At 46.5% G+C, this 19,101-nt stretch overlaps 1 protein-coding gene across 1 annotated transcript in view; it reads left to right on the forward strand.

The window, feature by feature from the left end:
- The window catches only part of SEC31B (SEC31 homolog B, COPII coat complex component), a 33,870-nt gene that overhangs the window by 13,844 nt on the left and 925 nt on the right, over positions 1–19,101 (forward strand). The window contains exons 8-24 of the mRNA XM_023206430.2: positions 724–823; positions 945–1,106; positions 1,653–1,787; positions 4,576–4,800; positions 7,088–7,162; positions 7,424–7,522; positions 7,880–7,979; positions 8,473–8,651; positions 8,881–9,007; positions 9,397–9,542; positions 10,241–10,414; positions 11,102–11,260; positions 16,356–16,533; positions 16,923–17,237; positions 17,483–17,541; positions 17,848–17,994; positions 18,282–18,398. Coding sequence (XP_023062198.1) covers positions 724–823; positions 945–1,106; positions 1,653–1,787; positions 4,576–4,800; positions 7,088–7,162; positions 7,424–7,522; positions 7,880–7,979; positions 8,473–8,651; positions 8,881–9,007; positions 9,397–9,542; positions 10,241–10,414; positions 11,102–11,260; positions 16,356–16,533; positions 16,923–17,237; positions 17,483–17,541; positions 17,848–17,994; positions 18,282–18,398 — 2,497 coding nt within the window. The remainder of the gene's footprint in view (positions 1–723; positions 824–944; positions 1,107–1,652; positions 1,788–4,575; positions 4,801–7,087; positions 7,163–7,423; positions 7,523–7,879; positions 7,980–8,472; positions 8,652–8,880; positions 9,008–9,396; positions 9,543–10,240; positions 10,415–11,101; positions 11,261–16,355; positions 16,534–16,922; positions 17,238–17,482; positions 17,542–17,847; positions 17,995–18,281; positions 18,399–19,101) is intronic.

Genomic DNA, 19,101 nt, shown 5'->3' on the forward strand with positions numbered 1-19,101 from the left:
ACGGGGTTTCACTCTGTTAGCCACGATGGTCTTGAACTCCTGACCTCGTGATCTGGCCGCCTCGGCCTCCCGAAGTGCTGGGATTACAGGCGTGAGCCACCGCGCCCAGCCCCACAATCTGTGCTTTCTAACCAAAGGACCATGCTGCCTTTATATATCCTTGGGGACTTTTATTTTTTTAGACCAGTTCTTGCTCTATCACCCAGGCTGGTGTGCAGTGGCGTGATCAAGGCTTGCTGTGACCCCCATTTCCTGGGCTCTAGTGATCCTCCCCCCTCAGCCTCCCAAAGTGTTGGGATTACAGGCATGAGCCACTGTGCCTGGCCTCCTTGGGGACTTTTGATGGTTAGGTCTTTACTACCTCCTGGGCTAAAAGCACCCATAGGGATGAGTGTTTGTGTGATTCATACTGGTTCATAATCTCTACTCTGTAATTAGTGAAAAGAAGCAGGCCATCCTGCAGTGATCTAAGAGAGGCAGAGTGGTGCAGTGCGTACTGCACAGGCTCTGAGGTTTGGTTTGGGTTCTGACTCTGTGACTATTGGAAAGTTACTTAATTTTTCAAAACCTCGTTTTCTTAATTTGTAAGATAATATCAGACCATGCATGTTATAGGGCATGGATGGTCTGATATGCCCTATAAAATGTATCAAAGACATATAAGGCACCCTACTCATAGTAGGCATTCACCAAATGCTAGTTCCTCTTTCCCTACCTTTTTAGGGGGATCTTGTCAGTGTCATGGAGCCAGGCTGATGCTGAACTGCTGCTCACTAGTGCTAAGGACAGCCAGATCTTGTGCTGGAACCTGGAGAGCAGTGAGGTAGGCTGGCCCTTCTGTGGGTATGCTGGGATGGGAGAGAGAGGGTAGAAGAATCTCAGCTGCAGCCATGTGTTTTGGGTGTCATGGACTGTCCCTAATGGTGTGTGTTCCCTAATATTAGGTGGTATATAAGCTACCAACACAGAGCAGTTGGTGCTTTGAAGTGCAGTGGTGCCCTCGGGACCCTTCAGTGTTCTCTGCTGCCTCCTTTGACGGCTGGATCAGTTTGTACTCTGTGATGGGTAGGAGCTGGGAAGTCCAGCACATGAGACTGGCTGACAAGGTGTGAAGGGCTTGGGAGAGAATGCTGGAGGGAAGGGGCTGTTTCTATTTGTGGGAGAGAGACATATGGCCTGAGAAGCAGGGACTATTGGAGATTGGGAGAACAGGGCCCAGGGTTTGGGAGGGCTACACCTTTGCTCTGGTGCCCATCTTCTGAAAAGGATGTCAGTTTCTGCCACAATGTGAAGAAGGCCTTCACCTTGACTCTTGTTATTGGATGGGCCCTGTAATATTTCAGGGACAGTGGGACCCCTTTGCTGGGACAGTTATTTCAAGAGTATGACTCTTATCTTTCTCTCTCCTATAGATCCATTTTGTGTCACACTCCATTGTAGACTTTGAATGTAGTAGTCTTTCCAAGAGCCTACTTGCATGGGAGTCCCACCCTCGCTCCCACTCACTTCCCCATCCTCTGGAATGTGGGAGTCTGACCTTTCTAGGTCAAATTGGGTGTCTCAAGGATTCCTCTCAAAATGGAGTTTGTAGGTGGAGGTCCTGACTAAACTGCCACTTTAGGATGGTGATACAGGTGTCTTTTTCCCCCCAGATCTCCTCTTCCTTCAGCAAAGGCCAGCCTCTCCCACCACTGCAGGTGCCAGAGCAAGTGGCACAAGCATCACTGATACCTCCCCTGAAAAAACCCCCCAAATGGATTAGAAGACCAACAGGTGTTTCATTTGCTGTAAGTGTAATAGATGTATAGGGGTGTGTGTGTGTGTAGCCTACCATGTGCCCAGCATGGAGCTGTTTTGTAGGAGACGTATTCCCACTGCCTCTGTCTCAGAATGGATCCCACTTTACCTCTCAAGGAGAAAGTTACTATAGTTTCCCTCTCTTCACTTCACCCATTCTGTATCTTCTGCCAGTCCTGTCTAAAAGGAGTTGACTGCCTTAGAACTCTCGGGCTGTGGAGAAATAGCCTGAGATTCCATCTCAGTTTTCTCTAACCCTTACATATCTCGACTGGTAGTAAGGAACTACGAAGAAGGAAAGAAAAAACAGATTTTATTCTGTCATTTATCTGTTCAAAACCTTTGAGCCCCCCATTGCTTTATAGACAAGGCTAAATGTGCACAGGGCTCCACTTACCTTTCCATTTCCATCTCATTCTCGTATATTCTCTATGCTCCAGTTACATATGATTCCTTTCTGTTTTGTAAATAACTCCTCAACTCTTCCTGCCTCTGCTTGTATCCTAACCTTCAGCTTCTCTCCTGGGCCCATTGAATGCTACCACAGCCTTTCAAGGCCCCTCTCTTAAATACTGTCTCCTCCTTGATGCATGTCTGTAACCCAAGTCAAAATTAACCTCTCTCTATAAGCTCACAGACTTATACTTTGGTAATGATACGTCCTAACTATACTAAAGTTATTTATATACATATATGCATATTACCCTACTAAGTAATACACTCCTTAAGGATAGCGACTATGTCTTGCTAATTTTTATATCCCCAGAGCGGTGCTTCACAAACTCTTAATGTGCATCCACATCACTTGGGGATCTTATTAAAATTCAGAAACTGGTTCATTGAGTCGGGAGTAAGGCCCAAGATTGTGATTTTTCAGTAAGCTCCCAGTTGATGCCCTTGCAGCTGGTCTGAGGACTAGCACTTTGAATGGCAAGGCCCTGAAGCACTTGGGACAGTGTTTAAATATTAGGTTTGAATTGAAAACAGATGTATAAAAGTAGAAGTTCTTGTTTTCAAAGCCAACAGTTTTACTGGGGAGGCAAGACTAACACATTCAATAGGCTGTGAGCTTAAAAAGAAAAAGAAGTGGGGAGGTAAAGAATTCTGAGTTCAAAAGGCCTGAATTCTTATCATACCTCTGTCATTTATTAGCTAGGTAACCTTAAACAATTCATTTAACCTCTCAGGACTTAACTGTTCTTATCGGTAAAAAAGGGATAGTGATGCCTGCCCAGAAAATTAACATGAACCACAAATAAGAATATATGTACACACTTTGTAAAATGAGCAAGTACTATACAAATCAAAAGTTAAAATGGTTTTGCTTAGCACTAATCTGTGGTATAGATTTTGTGCTGCAGAAGTCAAGGTAGGTAAGAATTCTGACTGGGCGAGTTCATTAGGAGGTGGATATTGGGAAAAGAAATGGTGAATAGTTAGGGAGTAAAGCAATAGTTAACAACCCCAAATAATCTGTACAACAAACCCCCATGACACAAGTTTACCATGTAAGAAACATGCACATTTACTGCATTGGATTGAAATTTTTTTTTTAACCCAAAGTAAAAGTTAAAAAAAAAAAAAGTTACCGACCAGGCACCGTGGCTTACTCTTGTAATCCCAGCACTTTAGGAGGCTGAGGGCGGGTGGATCACCTGAGGTTGGGAGTTTGAGACCAGCCTGACCAACATGGAGAAACCCTGTCTCTACTAAAAATACAAAAGTAGCCGGACGTGGTGGCACATGCCTATAATCCCAGCTGCTTGGGAGGCTGAGGCAGGAGAATCGAGTGAATCGGGAGGCGGAGGTTGCGGTGAGCCGAGACTGCACCATTGCACTCCAGCCTAGGCATCAAGAGCGAAACTCCCTCTCAAAAAAAAAAAAAAGTTGTCAACCTTGGATACACATTGGAATAACCTGAATAATTCAAAAATTACTGATGCCTAGTCCCACCCCCGGAGTTTCTGATTGTATTGTCTGGGGTATGGCCTGGCAAGTCTGGATTGTTCTCCACATGGTTTAGGTCTTGTTTGTGCCAGATGCTTTATATAAAGCATCTAATTTGGTGAGAAGGATACTCTAGGTGGGGATGTTGTGGGTAAAGGCACAGAAGCAGGAACGCATCAGGCATTTTAGGGATGTGGAGCAATTGTAATAAACAAGCAGGGAGAGAGATGCTGGGAAAGATAGGTCTGTCCCTGATTTTGCAGAGGTTTGTGCACTGCAGGCAAGGGAGCTTAAGCTCTTTCCTGTGGCCTTGTGAAACCACACAAGCTCCTGAATAGCAGCAGGGTGGTACAAGCAATAGGGGGATAGTCTAAGGCTTAATTAGAGGAGGAAAAAGAACAGAAGGCTTTTAGTAATCTGGGTGTACTAGCACTGGGAATAGGATGAAGGGGACTTGCATGAAAGACGGTGAACAAGAAGAGGTAAGACCTTGTCGTTGCTTGGATGTAGGGGGTATGAAGATTTTGCTAATGCTGAGGTATTTAGCCCAGGTGACTGGGAGAATGGTGGTACCAGGACAGGTTAGCAGAAGGTGAGTACTATGTGGTGAAGTTTGAAGCGGGTGGTCCTAAGAGTACAGAAGTGGTTTTGGTAGGGAGACGCATTCAATACTAAATTACTGATCCTATTCTACCCCTGCCAGGAACTCTCTTATTTTATTGATTTCCTAGCCTAGGGTCAGCCATTAGATAGCCTTCTCTGTGAACCTAACTTAGTGTTACTTTTTGGCTTGAAGGTATAACCTTTACCCTTCTTGCTTTTCCTCACCAGTTTGGAGGGAAGCTGGTTACTTTTGGCCTCCCCAGCACAAGGCTGGTGCCACAGCCTTGCCCCCGCCTAGTCTTCATCAGTCAAGTCACCACAGAATCTGAATTCCTGATGCGATCAACTGAGCTGCAGGAGGCTCTGCGATCAGGAAATCTACTGAATTACTGTCAGAACAAGAGCCAGCAAGCTTTACTGCAAAGTGAGAAGATGCTGTGGCAGTTCCTGAAGGTAGGAAGCCTGAAGACTAGCTGCTCAGAAGTGTCTCCCCAAAGCCTGCAACTCCAACCTGTGTCAACTGCAGGAGAGGCACAAGCACACTGATTACAGAGGCCTTACCTCCCATTAGTTTTTTCCTCACACTGTACCTACCATTGGGACACAAAACCTTCACTCTTTACCGGAGGCTCAAAGGCCATTTGGGAAGTGGCTAGGAAAGATGGGGAATACACGAGATGTTTTCCTTTGTTGCTACTATTGCTGATGTCCTAGGTACTTTATCAGAGCCAAGGCAAAGACCTTCGTGGTATCATGCCAAAGGGCAGGTAAGGTCATGGGAAGGAAGAAAAAAGGGAGGAAAGAGAAAAAAAAGAGAACGGAAGATTAGTTAGAAGGACATGTTGTCATAAGAAGGCTTTGAGTCGGTTTCAAGTAACCCAAGGCAAGTCCCTGGAGTGGGTCCTAGGGTTCAGGTGCCACTCTACGCTGGAGGTGTGGGTTCAGTTCCAGTTCTCATTTAATTTAAAGTTTCCTATGACACCAGGAAGAGCACTATACCTATCAAAGGAAATGAGCAAGTGAGAGATCTGAAGGAAGAAACGGAAGTAGCTGACTGGTCAGTCAGTGGGATGATTGTGCAAATTTTTGGAATTGTATAGAAGAAAGCAAAAAGGATTGGGCTTGTACCAGGGCATCTGAGAGGGACTTGAAATTTGAGCTTTAGGCATAGCAGAACTGTATGAAGGTGGACATCAGGAAGTTAGGAAAGAGAAAGAGTATTTGAGAAAGATCTTGACTATATAGTGAAGCTAGAGAATGATGTGGGAAGAAAAGAATAAGTCTTTTATCGTAAGCAGGATATAAGTTCCAGGAATGGTGAGATGGGAGAGAGAGGGAGTGGTCAGGAGTTCAGCCTTTATTCTGCTAAACAAAGGAGAGAGTGGTACCTATAGGACAGAAGGACCTATAAGACAGGGCATTCTGGGTGTTTTTGTTTTTGTTTTTTTGAGACAGAGTTTCACTCTTATCACTCAGGCTGGAGTGCAATGGTACGATCTTGGCTTACTGCAACCTCTGCCTCCCAGGTTCAAGCAATTCTCCTGCCTCAGCCTCCCAAATAGCTGGGATTACAGGCACCTGCCACCATGCCCTGCTAATTTTTGTATTTTTAGTAGAGACGGGGTTTCACCATGTTGGCCAGGTAGTCTCGAACTCCTTAACTCAGGTGATCCACCCACCTCAGCCTCCCAAAGTGCTGGGATTATAGGTGTGAGCCACTGCTCCCGGCCAGGCATTCTGGTTTAAAAGCTACCCAAGAGCTGTCCATCCTGATGGTTCCTGGTTGGGTGTGGTGAACATTTCCAAGGAAGGGCATGGAAGGAGAAGGGTGCCCAGAGAGACGATAAGAAAGGTATGGTTAGAAATCATGGTTTAGTGTGGAATAAATTAAGGGCCTGGGATAGCTAACCAAGATTACGGGGGCTTCATAAAGGCTTGCTCCTTGGTATTTGGGACATTGAATGGGAAGCTGACTTGGTTTACTTTATCCGTGCAACTTCTACCAGAGGTCTTCTCAAAGAAACATTTAGACTCACAAGACTACTGTAGGCTACACTTGGCAGCAGTCTCCTCGGAAGGATATGGGATGGGGACTGCAGCAGGGTAGCATCAGGCAGATGTCTTCTGTGGGAGTCCTTTCAGCAGTCATGCAGTAATTCAGAGTTCTCTTCTTCAGCCCCCGAGAGACAGCTCAGGTGCAAGGAGTGAAAATATACATCAGGCAGGTACGTAAGTTGCCCTGACTTAGAAGCTTCTTGCCCACAAGAGCCAATATCTCTTGTACCAATTCTAAAAGCATAGCTTCCAGAGTCCCTGCAAGGAATCTGTCCAGTTACAAGAGCCACTGCAATCAGGGAAACGCATAGCATGTTGTCCACATTAATTATTTCTAGATTACATAGTTCTAGTCCAGATGCAAGTTACCAATCACAGGCATATTGCCTAGGAACAGCTGATATTTTACTCTCACCAGACTACCAGGGTAATAGAGCTAGGAAGACAATGAAAGGTCAAATTCTCATGCGCAAGGGGCAGGGGCTGTGTTAACACTGCCTATAGCCCATCAGTAAGTTAGATCCGGGAGGAAAAAGGAAAGATGGCATTGGACTCCTGAGGGCACATCTAGTAGTACAAAGAACTGTATTTGGAGGTATACTAGCACAGATGCCCAGCTTCATGTAGGAAGAGCGTCATTTATATTCATTTAATGGAATCTTTTCTGTGTTCTATGGTTTCTTAGGTGACCTTAGAGCAAGACTCCAGAATGAAATTCCTAAAGCTTTTAGGATACAGTAAAGATGAGCTTCAGAAGAAGGTAAGCTGCTTTTCACATCAGAAGCATGTACTTGTTGAAGAGAAGAAGAGAATGTTGCCAGACTAAACCATCTCAGGATACCTCTTCCTGGCCTTATTGCATATGTGAGCATTTTACATCCTGGAGTTTGTTTTTTTCTCAGAAAAAATAGATCAGGGATCTTAGAGAGTCCGGTTGGTGGGGTATGGTGGCAGGAAAAGAGGATAATGCTTATTTGATCTTTCGCTGGAAAGGGCGGTTTTCATAGGTCTCTCCCTGCAGGTGGCCATATGGTTGAAGAGTGACGTGGGGCTAGGTGAGGGTCCTCAGCCCAAAGGAAATGACCTCAACAGTGACAGACAGCAGGCCTTCTGCAGTCAGGTGTGGTAGGAGCCCAGTCAGCCTGACCTAGGGTAACACAGGAAACCTGCCTTTTGGGTGTCTTTCCCTTCCTGGCCCTTTTCATTGCTCTCTGTAAGTGCTTAGCATTTGTACAAGTCTTCAGACTCCTCACTCTCTTAGAACCAGAGTGAGACACAGAGTCCCTAAGCTTTTGGGCTGGAAGTGGAGAGCTGTGTCTTAACCGTGAACTATGGCCCTTCCCAAACCTTACCTGGCTATATTTTTAGTTTTACCCATTAACGACCAAATAGTAGAACTCTCAGAGCTACTAAGCCAGCTCTCTGTTTGTCTTCTGGGTTCATCCCTAAGTAGTCACCTCTGTCCTTCCTCATACAGGCCTCCAAACACACCACAGAGGAAGCCTCTGCTTCCTCAGCCTTCTTTGATGAGCTGGTACCTCAGAACATGACTCCTTGGGAGATCCCCATCACAAAAGGTACCCTGACCCTGAGGAAGAGAGTCTCTGCCTAGGACTAGGTGGGCCCGGAGGTTTTGGACTTGAGAGAGTCCCTTCTTGTCCCCTGCCTCATGTCTTCCTCCCACCATCTCAAATGCTGAGTGAGTCGCCTACCAGTTAGAGCTCTCTCTGGCTGTAGATTTTCATGGATAGGTCCTTCCTATGGAAGGCCTTCTACCAACAGATTTTCTTCTATCCTTCTTGCTGAAAGGACCGTGGCCCTGCCCACTGTGATCAAGCACACCTCACACTGTGCTGCTGCCGCATCAGTTCCCTCCCTTGTCTTGGGCCCTGTCTTTAGACCTGGGCACCAAAATACATTTTATTGCCAAGGAATGAAGCTTGAGGGTTTAGTTTGGAGCCAAGCACGCTGAGTGATATAGAGATATAGAGGGTGTGCTGTGGGTCCTGCAGGGGGCAGGAAGCTAGGGTTTGAGAGCAACTAATGCAGAGAGGATGCTTCTGCCTGCAGATGTTGATGGACTCCTAAGCCAGGCTCTCCTGCTTGGGGAACTGGGTCCGGCTGTGGAGCTGTGTCTGAAGGAGGAGCGCTTTGCTGATGCCATTATCCTGGCCCAGGCCGGGGGTGCAGATCTGCTGAAGCAAACACAGGAGCGCTACTTGGCCATGAAGAAAACCAAAATCTCCTCGGTAACTGCCCGTTGTGCTGGAGAGGAAGGGAGGGGATTACTTGGACCTTGTGAGGTGGATACCCACATCTCGGGACCCGTGTTTGAGTATCTGCCTGCCTCTCTCTACTCTACCACCCCCACCTCACCCTCGCCCCTACTCAGTGCTCTAACAGGAGGCCTGTGCAGGACTCCTGCTGCCTATGCTGGATGGATGGCTGATGGCCTCTTTCCCTCTCTGCCTATTACAGCTTCTAGCCTGTGTTGTGCAAAAGAATTGGAAGGATGTGGTGTGTACCTGTAGCCTGAAGAACTGGAGAGAGGCACTGGCTTTGCTACTGACATACTCAAGCACAGAGAAATTCCCTGAGCTCTGTGGTAGGTGTGGTCCCAGGCTTCAGGATGAAATGGTGTGACTCCAGCATGGGGTCAAAGGATGCATGCAGGAGGGAGGTGGAGGAGCAGCTGAGCTCTGGGAGGCCAGGCAGTGTTGTCAGGGCTAGAATCTGGCTCAGCCAGGAGGCAGGGACCACAGTGCATGCCCCTACTTTCAGAGGGGATCCTTTGTTGTCCTGGTTTACTTTGTCTTGTCACACCATGATGTGAGAACTTTCCCCTTCTCTGTACAGCAAGGTGAGTCTCAGTGTTGTCTTAAAGCCACTGCAGCTACTTGTCCCAGGCTCATGGTCCTCCCCCTGTTTCCAAACAGGAGAAGTAGAGGCACACAGGCCAGCTCTGCCATTAATGAAATTTCCCTCTCTCTGCAGACATGCTGGGAACTCGCATGGAACAGGAGGGCGGCAGGGCACTAACCTCTGAAGCCAGACTCTGTTATGTATGCTCAGGGAGTGTGGAGCGGCTGGTGGAGTGCTGGGCAAAATGCCACCAGGCTTTGTCCCCCATGGCTCTGCAGGTACCCCTTCTCTGCAGGGTACTGGCCACTCCATACCAGGCCCTTAGGAGGCTAGTGGTGGACATGTGCAGAGCTAGCAGAGGTGGATCCTCTGGGACAGGCTGGAACCACGGTGTTAGGGAGGAGCGAAGGGTCCTGAATGTCTGGGATCTTCTCCTGTGCCCTCAGAGGAGACTAAGCAGCAGCTGCTTCAGTGTTAGTCTTTATAATTTTTTTCCTATTTCACATTTGATTTTACAGATGTATTCAGTATTTGAGTAATTGTGACTTGGCCCTTCTATTAGCTACTGTAGAAAATTCTGTGCATCTAAACTGCCAGGTGTTCTGTAAGTGACCACAGAAAGCGGGGGTCACAGACTCATGGAGAGATAAAAGTCGCACATGAAACAGTATAACAGAGTCTGTGGTTGGTGACGTATAAGCAGAAAGGGTAAAAAAGCAAAAGGAAGAGGTAGAGATGTACCAAAATCTAAGACCACATGGGTCCAGTTAAATCCAATCCTAACAGCTTGGGAGGTGAGGCCAAGTGACCCTTCTCTGTCACGGTTCTTACATGTCATCATCTGCTGCCTTCACCTAGGTGTTGCCAGGTGCCCTCATATCTACCCATAACAGGAGATCCCTGAATGAGCTACCTGGACTTAGAAAGCAGGATATGCTTCAGTGAAGGCTTACCACCCTCATCCTTGTCCTTACAGGACCTGATGGAGAAGGTGATGGTTCTTAACAGGAGCTTGGAGCTACTGTGGGGTCCTCATGGGGTGAGCCCAGGCCCTGCCACAACCTATAGGGTCACTCAGTATGCCAACCTCCTGGCAGCCCAGGGCAGCCTGGCCACTGCCATGAGCTTTCTACCCAGTGACTGTGCTCAGGTAAGTGGGGCCATGTGGAGAGAGCAAACCTTTTCATTCAGTCATCTAACATTGAGCACTTCTGTGTTCCAGGCACTGTGCTAATGCTGAAGCTTCTAGGATAGATAAGATGGAATCCCTTAAGCACCTCACAATCTACTGGGGGAAGATCAGATGTTGATGACTTATAGCGCCATAACAGAAGCTTATACTGAGCACTGTGGGAGTCCAGGGAAGGGACTGATTTTTGCTTGGAGAAGTCAAGGAAGGCTTCCCAATGGTTAAAACAGCCGAGCTGGACCTTCAAAGAGAAGGATACAGAGCATTCTAAGCAGAAAGAATAGCAAGGAGGGAGGCATGCAAGTGTTTGGCAGGGATTCGGGAACCTTGAGTCATTTCTAAGGGGGCTAGAGTATAGAGCAGGGGTGTCCAAGGGTCAGAATACAGTCATGGGTGCTTTGTTTCTGTTTCTGGTTGGGCCAGTAAAGCCCCTTCCTCATCCCTGTTTTCCACTTATCACTAGAGTCAGAAACCAAAAACCATGACTTCAGGCTGCTAAAAACCTAAAACAAAACAAAACAGAACAACAACAACAAAATAAGACAGGTTGGACAAGCTTGGTATAGAGGGTCAGCTGAAATTTGACTGCTACCGGGGACCTTGATTGTATGAATTTCTTGACAAACTGTTCCTCATTAAAACTTATAGCCACCAGTTCAGCAGCTAAGAGATCGGCTTTTTCGTGCTCAAGGTTCTGCTGTCTTGGGCCAACAGTCTCCCCCTTTCCCCTACCCCCGGATTGTTGTGGGAGCTATCCCGCACTCTAAAGAGACATCTTACAGATTGGGATCCCAGCCTTCTCACCAGGTAAGACCTTACTTGTTAATTCATTTGTTCATTCAACAATATTTATGTGCCAAGCGTGGTTCTGGGCACTTGGAATATATTGTGAACAAAACTGATGAAAATTCCCAACTTCCATAGAACATAGATTCAGTTCTTTTTATAATAAATAACTGTTTATTGAACTACTAGGCTGTTAGGACATAAAGGTGCAAAAATCGTGATACTTGCCCTCAAGTAGCTCATAGTCTAATGGAAAGATAGATATGTAAAAAATAGCTACAGTAGGCCTGGCACGGTGGCTCACGCCTCTAATCCCAACTTTGGGAGGCCAGAGTGGGCAGATCACGAGGTCTGGAGTTCGAGACCATCCTGGCCAACATGGTAAAAACCCATCTCTACTGAAAATACAAAAAAATGAGCTGGGTGTGGTGGCACGCGCCTGTAGTCCCAGCTACTTGGGAGACTGAGGCAGGAGTATTGCTTGAACCCCAGAGGCGGAGGTTGAAGTGAGCCCAGATCGTACCACTGCACTCCAGCCTGGGCGACAGAGCGAGACTCTGTCTCAAAAAAAAAAAAAAAAAAATTAGCTACGGTAAAATTCATAAATACCGTGATTGGGGTATGGCAAGGGGCCAAAGATCACACAGATGAAAGCAGTTTACTCTGTATGGTGGGGTTGCGGGGGGCAGTCCAGGGAGTGTTTTAGAACGAGTCTGAGGTTTGATCAGAGTCTCAAAGATTAAAAGTTTTTAGGCAAAGGAATGAGCAAGTGAAGACTGTTTCAGGCACAGAGAATAGTATGTACAAAGGCACTGAAGGAAGAGTAAGCTGAGGCCTTTTGAGGATTACTAATATTTAATTGGGGCTGCAACACAGGTGTTCATGGCTGTGAAGTTAGATGAAGCTGGAAAAACAGGTAGGAGTTAGATCACTAAGGACCTAGCATTCTGTGCTAAAGAACTTAAACTTGACAGGGAGGAGCTATTGAACAGTATTAGGAAGAGGAGTGACATAATTAGCTATATGTTAGGAAGGGCCAGGCTGGAGGGAGTTAGGCTATAGTAAGGGATGATGAAGACATGAAATAACTAAAGCTGGCCAGTGAGGTTGGATTTGAAATACTTAGTACTTAGTAGATAGAATTGACAGAATTTCTGATAGTTTGGAGAGGTGTGTGTGTGGTTGGGGAACTGAGGGAGAGGAAAGAGGTTCTGGCCAAAGTGCCCGGGGGGATTGGGTACTGTTAAGATGTGAGGCCAGAAGCTTACTAGAGGAGCTGGGGAACAGAATCCAGGGAGATTTGGATACAGAGTTATCTGGCAGAAGCTCTGATGGCTCATCTTGTCCCACCTTCAATCCCCACCCTAATTCCTTTTCTTTTTTCCCTCCCTTTCCTCCGTCCCTTTCTTTCCTCACTTGTCTCCCCTTTTCCCCTTCCCCTCCTCTCCTCTCTCTCTCCCTCTCCCCATCTCTTTTCATTTAAAAATAACTATAGATTCACAGGAGGTGGCAAAGAAATGTACTGGGATGTCTCCTGCGTCCCAACAACACCCCGCCCCATGTCAGCATCTCACACGACCACAGTACAGTATCAAAACCAAGGAATTGCCATTAGTACCATCCATGGATTCAGATTTCAGTCAGTCTCCACCAGTTTTACATATTGTTATGTGTGTGTTTATGTGTGTTTATGCAGTTTTGTCACATTGTAGTGTGTAACCACCACCAAAATCAAGATACTCAATTTTACCATCACCACAAAACTCTCTTGTGTTACCTTTTTTTTTTTTCTGAGACAGAGTCTGGCTGTGTCGCCCAGGCTGGAGTGCAGTGGCACGATCTCGGCTCACTGCAAGCTCGGCCTCCCGGGTTCACACCATTCTCCTGCCTCAGCCTCCCGAGTAGCTGGGACTACAGACGCCCACCACCACGCCCGGCTAATTTTTTGTATTTTTAGTAGAGTTGGGGTTTCACCATGTTAGCCAGGATAGTCTCAATCTCCTGAGTGCTGGGATTACAGGCATGAGCCACCACACCCAGCCATCTCTTGTGTTACCTCTTTTATAGCTGCACTTATCCCGCGTCCCTCATCCTCAGCTTCACCAATATGTTCTCCAGCTCTATAATTGTTATTTAACGATTGTTACATAAATAGAATCATGCAGTATGTATCCTTTGGAGATTGGCTTTTTTCCCTTAGCATAACTTCTTTGAGATTCATTCAAGTTGTTCTGTGTACCAGTAGTTCACTCACTCTTATTGCAGAGTAGTATTCCATGACGTGAATGTACCATGGTTTTAATTCTTTTTTGTTTTTTGAGATGGAATCTCGCTCTGTTGCCCAGGTTGGAGTGCAGTGGCACGATCTCGGCTCACTGCAAGCTCCGCCTTCCGGGTTCACGCCATTCTCCTGCCTCAGCCTCCTGAGTAGCTGGGACTGCAGGCGCCTGCCACCATGCCCGGAGAATGTTTTATATTTTTAGTGGTGACGGGGTTTCACCATGTTAGCCAGGATGGTCTCGATCTCCTGACCTTGTGATCCGCCCACCTTGGCCTCCCAAAGTGCTGGGATTATAGGCGTGAGCCACCGCACCCGGCCTCGGTTTTAATTTTTTTAGCCATTCAAACTTTGAAGGACATTTGGATAGTTTCCAATTTGGGGGTATTATGAGTAAAGCTGCCATGAGTATTCAAATACAAGTTCCTAATTGACATCTTTACTAGGTTCAGTCTTTCAGTCCATGAACGTGGCATGTTTCTCCAATGCTCTATCAGTGTTTTACAATTTTTATCACACCAATCCTGTACATATTTTGTCCAATTCATACTTAAGTATTTAATTTTTTTATTATCACCTGTCCGCTCATGCCTACTAAGTATTTAATTTTCTCTTCAGCAGTTTAAAATCTAATTTATTGGTTTCCACTTGTTCATTGAGTTATAGAAATACAGTTGATTTTTATGTGTTGATCTGGTTATACCCTGTGACCTTCCTGAATAGTTGCAGAAGTTTTTTGTGGATTCTATGGGGTTTTCTATTAGACAGTCATGCTGTCTGCAAATCTGCAAATAGATAGTTTTCTTTCTTTTCAATCTATATACATTTAATTTCTTTCTCATGCCTTATTGTAGTGACTAGGACTTCCAGTCTCTGTTAAATAAGAATAGTGAAAATGAGCCAGGCGCGGTGCTCAAGCCTGTAATCCCAGCACTTTGGGAAGCTGAGGCGGGTGGATCACCTGAGGTCAGGAGTTGAGACCAGCCTGGCCAACATGGTGAGAGCCCATCTCTACTAAAATACAAAATTAACCGGGCATGGTGGTGCATGCCCATAATCCCAGCTACTCAGGAGGCAAGGCTGGAGAGTCGCTTGAACCCGGGAGGTGGAGCAGTGAGCTGAGATTGTGTAGTTGCACTCCAGCCTGGGCAACAAGAGCAAAACTCCATCTCAAAAATAAATAAATAAATAAATAGTTAACATGAATGTTCTTGCCTTGTTTCCAGTCTTAGAGGAAAAACATTCAATATTTCAGCATTAAGTATGATGTTAGCTTTAGGTTTTTCGTAGATGCTCTTTATGAGACTAAGGACATTTCCCTCTATTCCTTGTGTCTTAGTCCATTTTGTGCCACTATAACAGAATACCACCGACTGGGAAATTTATAAAGAACAGAAATTTATTTCTTATGGTTCTGGAGTCCAAGATCAAGGCACCAGCCGGTATGGTTCCACTCTCAGTTCCAAGATGGTGCCTTGCTGCTGTGTCCTCACATGGCAGGCAGCAGATGTGCAAGAGAAAGCAAACCTACTCCTGCAAGTCCTTTTTTGGTGGCATTAATCCATTAATGAGGGCAGAGCCCTCATGACCTAAACACTTCCAAAAAGTCCCACCTCCCAACACTGTTGCATTGAGGATTCAGTTTGCAACACATGACTTCGGGGAACATATTCATTCAGATCATAACACCTTGTGAACTAGATCATGAATCGGTGTTGAATTTTGTCAGATGTTTTTTCTGCATCATTTCTGTGATCATATTATTTTCATTCTTTAGTTTGTTGGTATAGGGGATTAAATTGATTGGTTTTTAAATATATTGGATCAGCTTTGCATGACCTGGAATCAATCCCACTTTCTTGTGGAATATTATTTTTTATATACATTGTTTGATTTTGCTAAAATTTTATTGAGGATTTTTGTGTCTAAGTTCATGAGAAATATTGATGTATAGTTTTATTTTCTGCTATCTTTTTGTGGTGTTGGCATCAGGGTAATACTGGCCTCATGAAATTAGGAAGTGTTCCTTCTATCTTCTGGAAGAGATTACGTAAACTTTGTATTAATTCTTTGACTGTTTGGTGAAATTCTCCAGTGAAACCATCTAGGCCTGGAGATTTCTTTTCTGGGAGCTTTTAAATTACAAATCCCGCCGGGCGCGGTGGCTCAAGCCTGTAATCCCAGCACTTTGGGAGGCCAAGGCGGGCGGATCACGAGGTCAGGAAATCGAGACCATCCTGGCTAACACCGTGAAACCCCGTCTCTACTAAAAAATACAAAAAACTAGCCAGGCGTGGTGGCGGGCGCCTGTGGTCCCAGCTACTCAGGAGGCTGAGGCAGGAGAATGGCGGGAACCCGGGGGGCAGAGCTTGCAGCAAGCCGAGATCGCACCACTGCACTCCAGCCTGGGGGACAGAGCGAGACTCCGTCTCAAAAATAAATAAATAAATAAATTACAAATCCAATTTCTTTAATAGTTATAGGACTATCCAGATCTTCTTTTCATTGTGACTGAGTTTTGGTAGTTTGTGGTTCTTGAGGAATGGGTCCATTTCTGATAAGTTGTCAGATATTTATGAATGTAAAGTTATCTGTAGTATTCGTTTATCTTTCTAATGGCTTCAGGGTCTGTTGTAATATTCCCTGTTTCATCTCTGATGATGATTTATATCTTCTCTCTTTTTATCTTTATCAGTTTTTAGATGTTTATCAATTTTATTGAATTTTTTCCTCAAAGAACTAGTTTTTGTTTCATTAATTTTCCCTATTATTTTTCTGTTTTCTATTATTTACCTTTCTCTTTCCTTTCCAAGAGCTGATGTTTTTTTCTCTTCATAGGTTCCAACTCCATCTCCAAGGCCAAGAGTTTTCACCCCTCAGTCATCACCAGCGATGCCCTTGGCACCTTCCCATCCTAGCCCTTATCAGGGCCCCAGAATGCAGAATATAAGTGACTACAGGGCACCTGGGTCCCAGGCCATCCAGCCTTTGCCTTTGGGCCCTGGGGTAAGGCCTGGTGAGTGAGTCACTGAAGATCTGTTCGAGCAGAGCACAGAGGTCTCAGGAAAGCAACTGGCATGGCCAGCATGGATTTGGGAAGCTGTATATCTGTCTAGTGAGAGGAGCTTGGAAGTTGAAGTCTGAATTCCTAATGCTATCACTGGCTTCGTACCTTTGGCAATATACCAAAGTGTCGTGTTGCTTATCTCAACCCAATGGGATTGTTTTGAAGGTCAAATAAGGAATACAGTTAAAAATATTTTGTAAATTATAGATTTCCATATACGTGTATTAATCATTTATTATTATTAATTTTTAATTGCTATCCTGTTTCTCCTTGATATGCTCTGAGATGCTCCTGAATTGAAGTTTAGTGACAAATGACCTATTTCTGTTCTACCTCAGCTTCATCTCAGCCACAGCTATTAGGAGGGCAAAGGGTGCAAGCTCCTAACCCGGTGGGATTCCCTGGGACATGGCCTCTTCCTGGTTCCCCTCTACTCATGGCATGCCCAGACATCACGCAGCCTGGCTCTACCTCCCTGCCTGAGACTCCTAGACTGTTCCCTCTGCTTCCTCTGAGACCACCAAGTCCCAGCCACATGGTCTCCCATGCCCCAGCCCCTCCTGTGAGCTTTCCTGTGCCATACCCTCCAGGGGGCCCAGGTGCCCCATGCTCTAGTGTCCTCCCAACCGCTGGCATCTTGACTCCTCACCCAGGTCAGTCTTCCCTCCATGGATCCCTCTTCTGGGTTATTGCCTCCCCTACCCCTCCAACTACTTTGGGAGTCTTTCCTCAAGTCAGAGGCTAGGGCCCTGTGGGGTGGAGGGTGGCCAGGAGTGTAGATGGTCTGCAGAGGGAGGTATGGTGGCTTCCAACTCAAAGAATGCTTCTAGCCTTCAGATCAAAAATTTCCAGTGTTTTTCACTATGCCCCTAAAAACCTCTATCTTTTTATCCTATAGGACCTCAAGATTCCTGGAAAGAAACTCCAGCCCCCAGGGGAAACCTCCAGAGGAACAAGGTCAATGCATCTGTCCCCACCCACTCCCTCGCACGTTCACCAATGACCATGGTCTAATTCCTTAGAGGATTCAGTCAGTCCTTCCCCTTCTCAGACTGTCCCCGCCCTCCTCCCACTTGCTCTTCTTTCCTCAGGACCCTCCTCTTTCTCTTTCCCTCTTACACACATACACCAGTCTCGTCACTTCCCAGTTTCCCATACTCACTCCTCTGCCTCCTTGTTCACTATCATTCCTGCCACTCCCCAAAACCAAAGCCATAGAGTCTCTCAGCTCAGACTCATGTGTCTTTCCTTCTGTCTCTTTAGCTGCCAGAGACATTTATGCCCCCAGCACCAATTACTGCTCCAGTTATGAGCCTCACCCCTGAGCTTCAAGGGATTCTTCCCTCACAGCCCCCTGTCTCCGGTGTGAGTCATGCTCCCCCAGGAGCTCCAGGAGAACTCAGCTTGCAGGTAACAGGAACAATGTATTCCCCTCCCTTGGGAAACCCTCCAGCCATCCTTGGGTGCAAGTCATGGTAGATGGGCCTCATTCCTCAAGGCAGAGACCGTCTCTGAGCTGAGGGTGACTGGGGGCAGGTACCAGGTGTCCTTACTGCAGAGAAAGGGAGGCTGCTCATCTCCCCACCTCTGCTCGATGGGAACAGTATGACTGTGAGTCACTGGGGACTAGTCCTTAGGGAAGCCATGAGAAGGACAGATTGCCCCTCTGGCCTTTCTCCCTGCTTCTTTATCAGCAGCTTCAGCACCTGCCACCTGAGAAGATGGAAAGGAAGGAGCTGCCCCCAGAGCATCAGTCCTTGAAGAGCAGCTTTGAGGCACTTCTCCAACGCTGCTCCCTGTCTGCAACTGACTTAGTGAGTCTGAACCTTCTCCACAATGCCCTCCTCGCACCCTTTGCTGGTTCCAGGACCCCTCAGCTGTGGACCAGTTCCTTGTGTGACTCTCTTCTCACTGCCCTGAACATGCTGTCTCTATCTTGTACTTAATTAATGTCCATGTGGAGCTTAATGTGGGGAGACTTCGAGTCTGGTCTGAAGTCTAGCTCCTTGACAGTAGGACCCAGCAGCATTGAGACCTAAAGGCAGCAGAGGTACTGGAAGGAGGGTGGAGCCAGGAGTAAGGAAGTCTGCCATTCCCTTGCTGGCTGTGTCGGCTTGAGCAAGTTGCTTACCCTTCTTGGGCCTTCATTTCCTCCTCTGTGAAATGAAGCCATTCTAGCTGTAATATGCTGTGATTCTTTTTTTTTTTTTTTTTTTTTTCTGACACGGAGTCTCGCTCTGTCACCCAGGCTGGAGTGCAGTGGCCGGATCTCAGCTCACTGCAAGCTCCGCCTCCCGGGTTCGCGCCATTCTCCTGCCTCAGCCTCCCGAGTAGCTGGGACTACAGGCGCCCGCCACCTCGCCCGGCTAATTTTTTGTATTTTTAGTAGAGACGGGGTTTCACGGTGTTAGCCAGGATGGTCTCGATCTCCTGACCTTGTGATCCGCCCGTCTCGGCCTCCCAAAGTGCCGGGATTACAGGCTTGAGCCACCGCGCCCGGCCTTTTTTTTTTTTTTT

This window comes from Piliocolobus tephrosceles, chromosome 9, assembly GCF_002776525.5.
Source record: "Piliocolobus tephrosceles isolate RC106 chromosome 9, ASM277652v3, whole genome shotgun sequence".
In the NCBI taxonomy this organism is placed as follows: Eukaryota; Metazoa; Chordata; class Mammalia; order Primates; family Cercopithecidae; genus Piliocolobus; species Piliocolobus tephrosceles.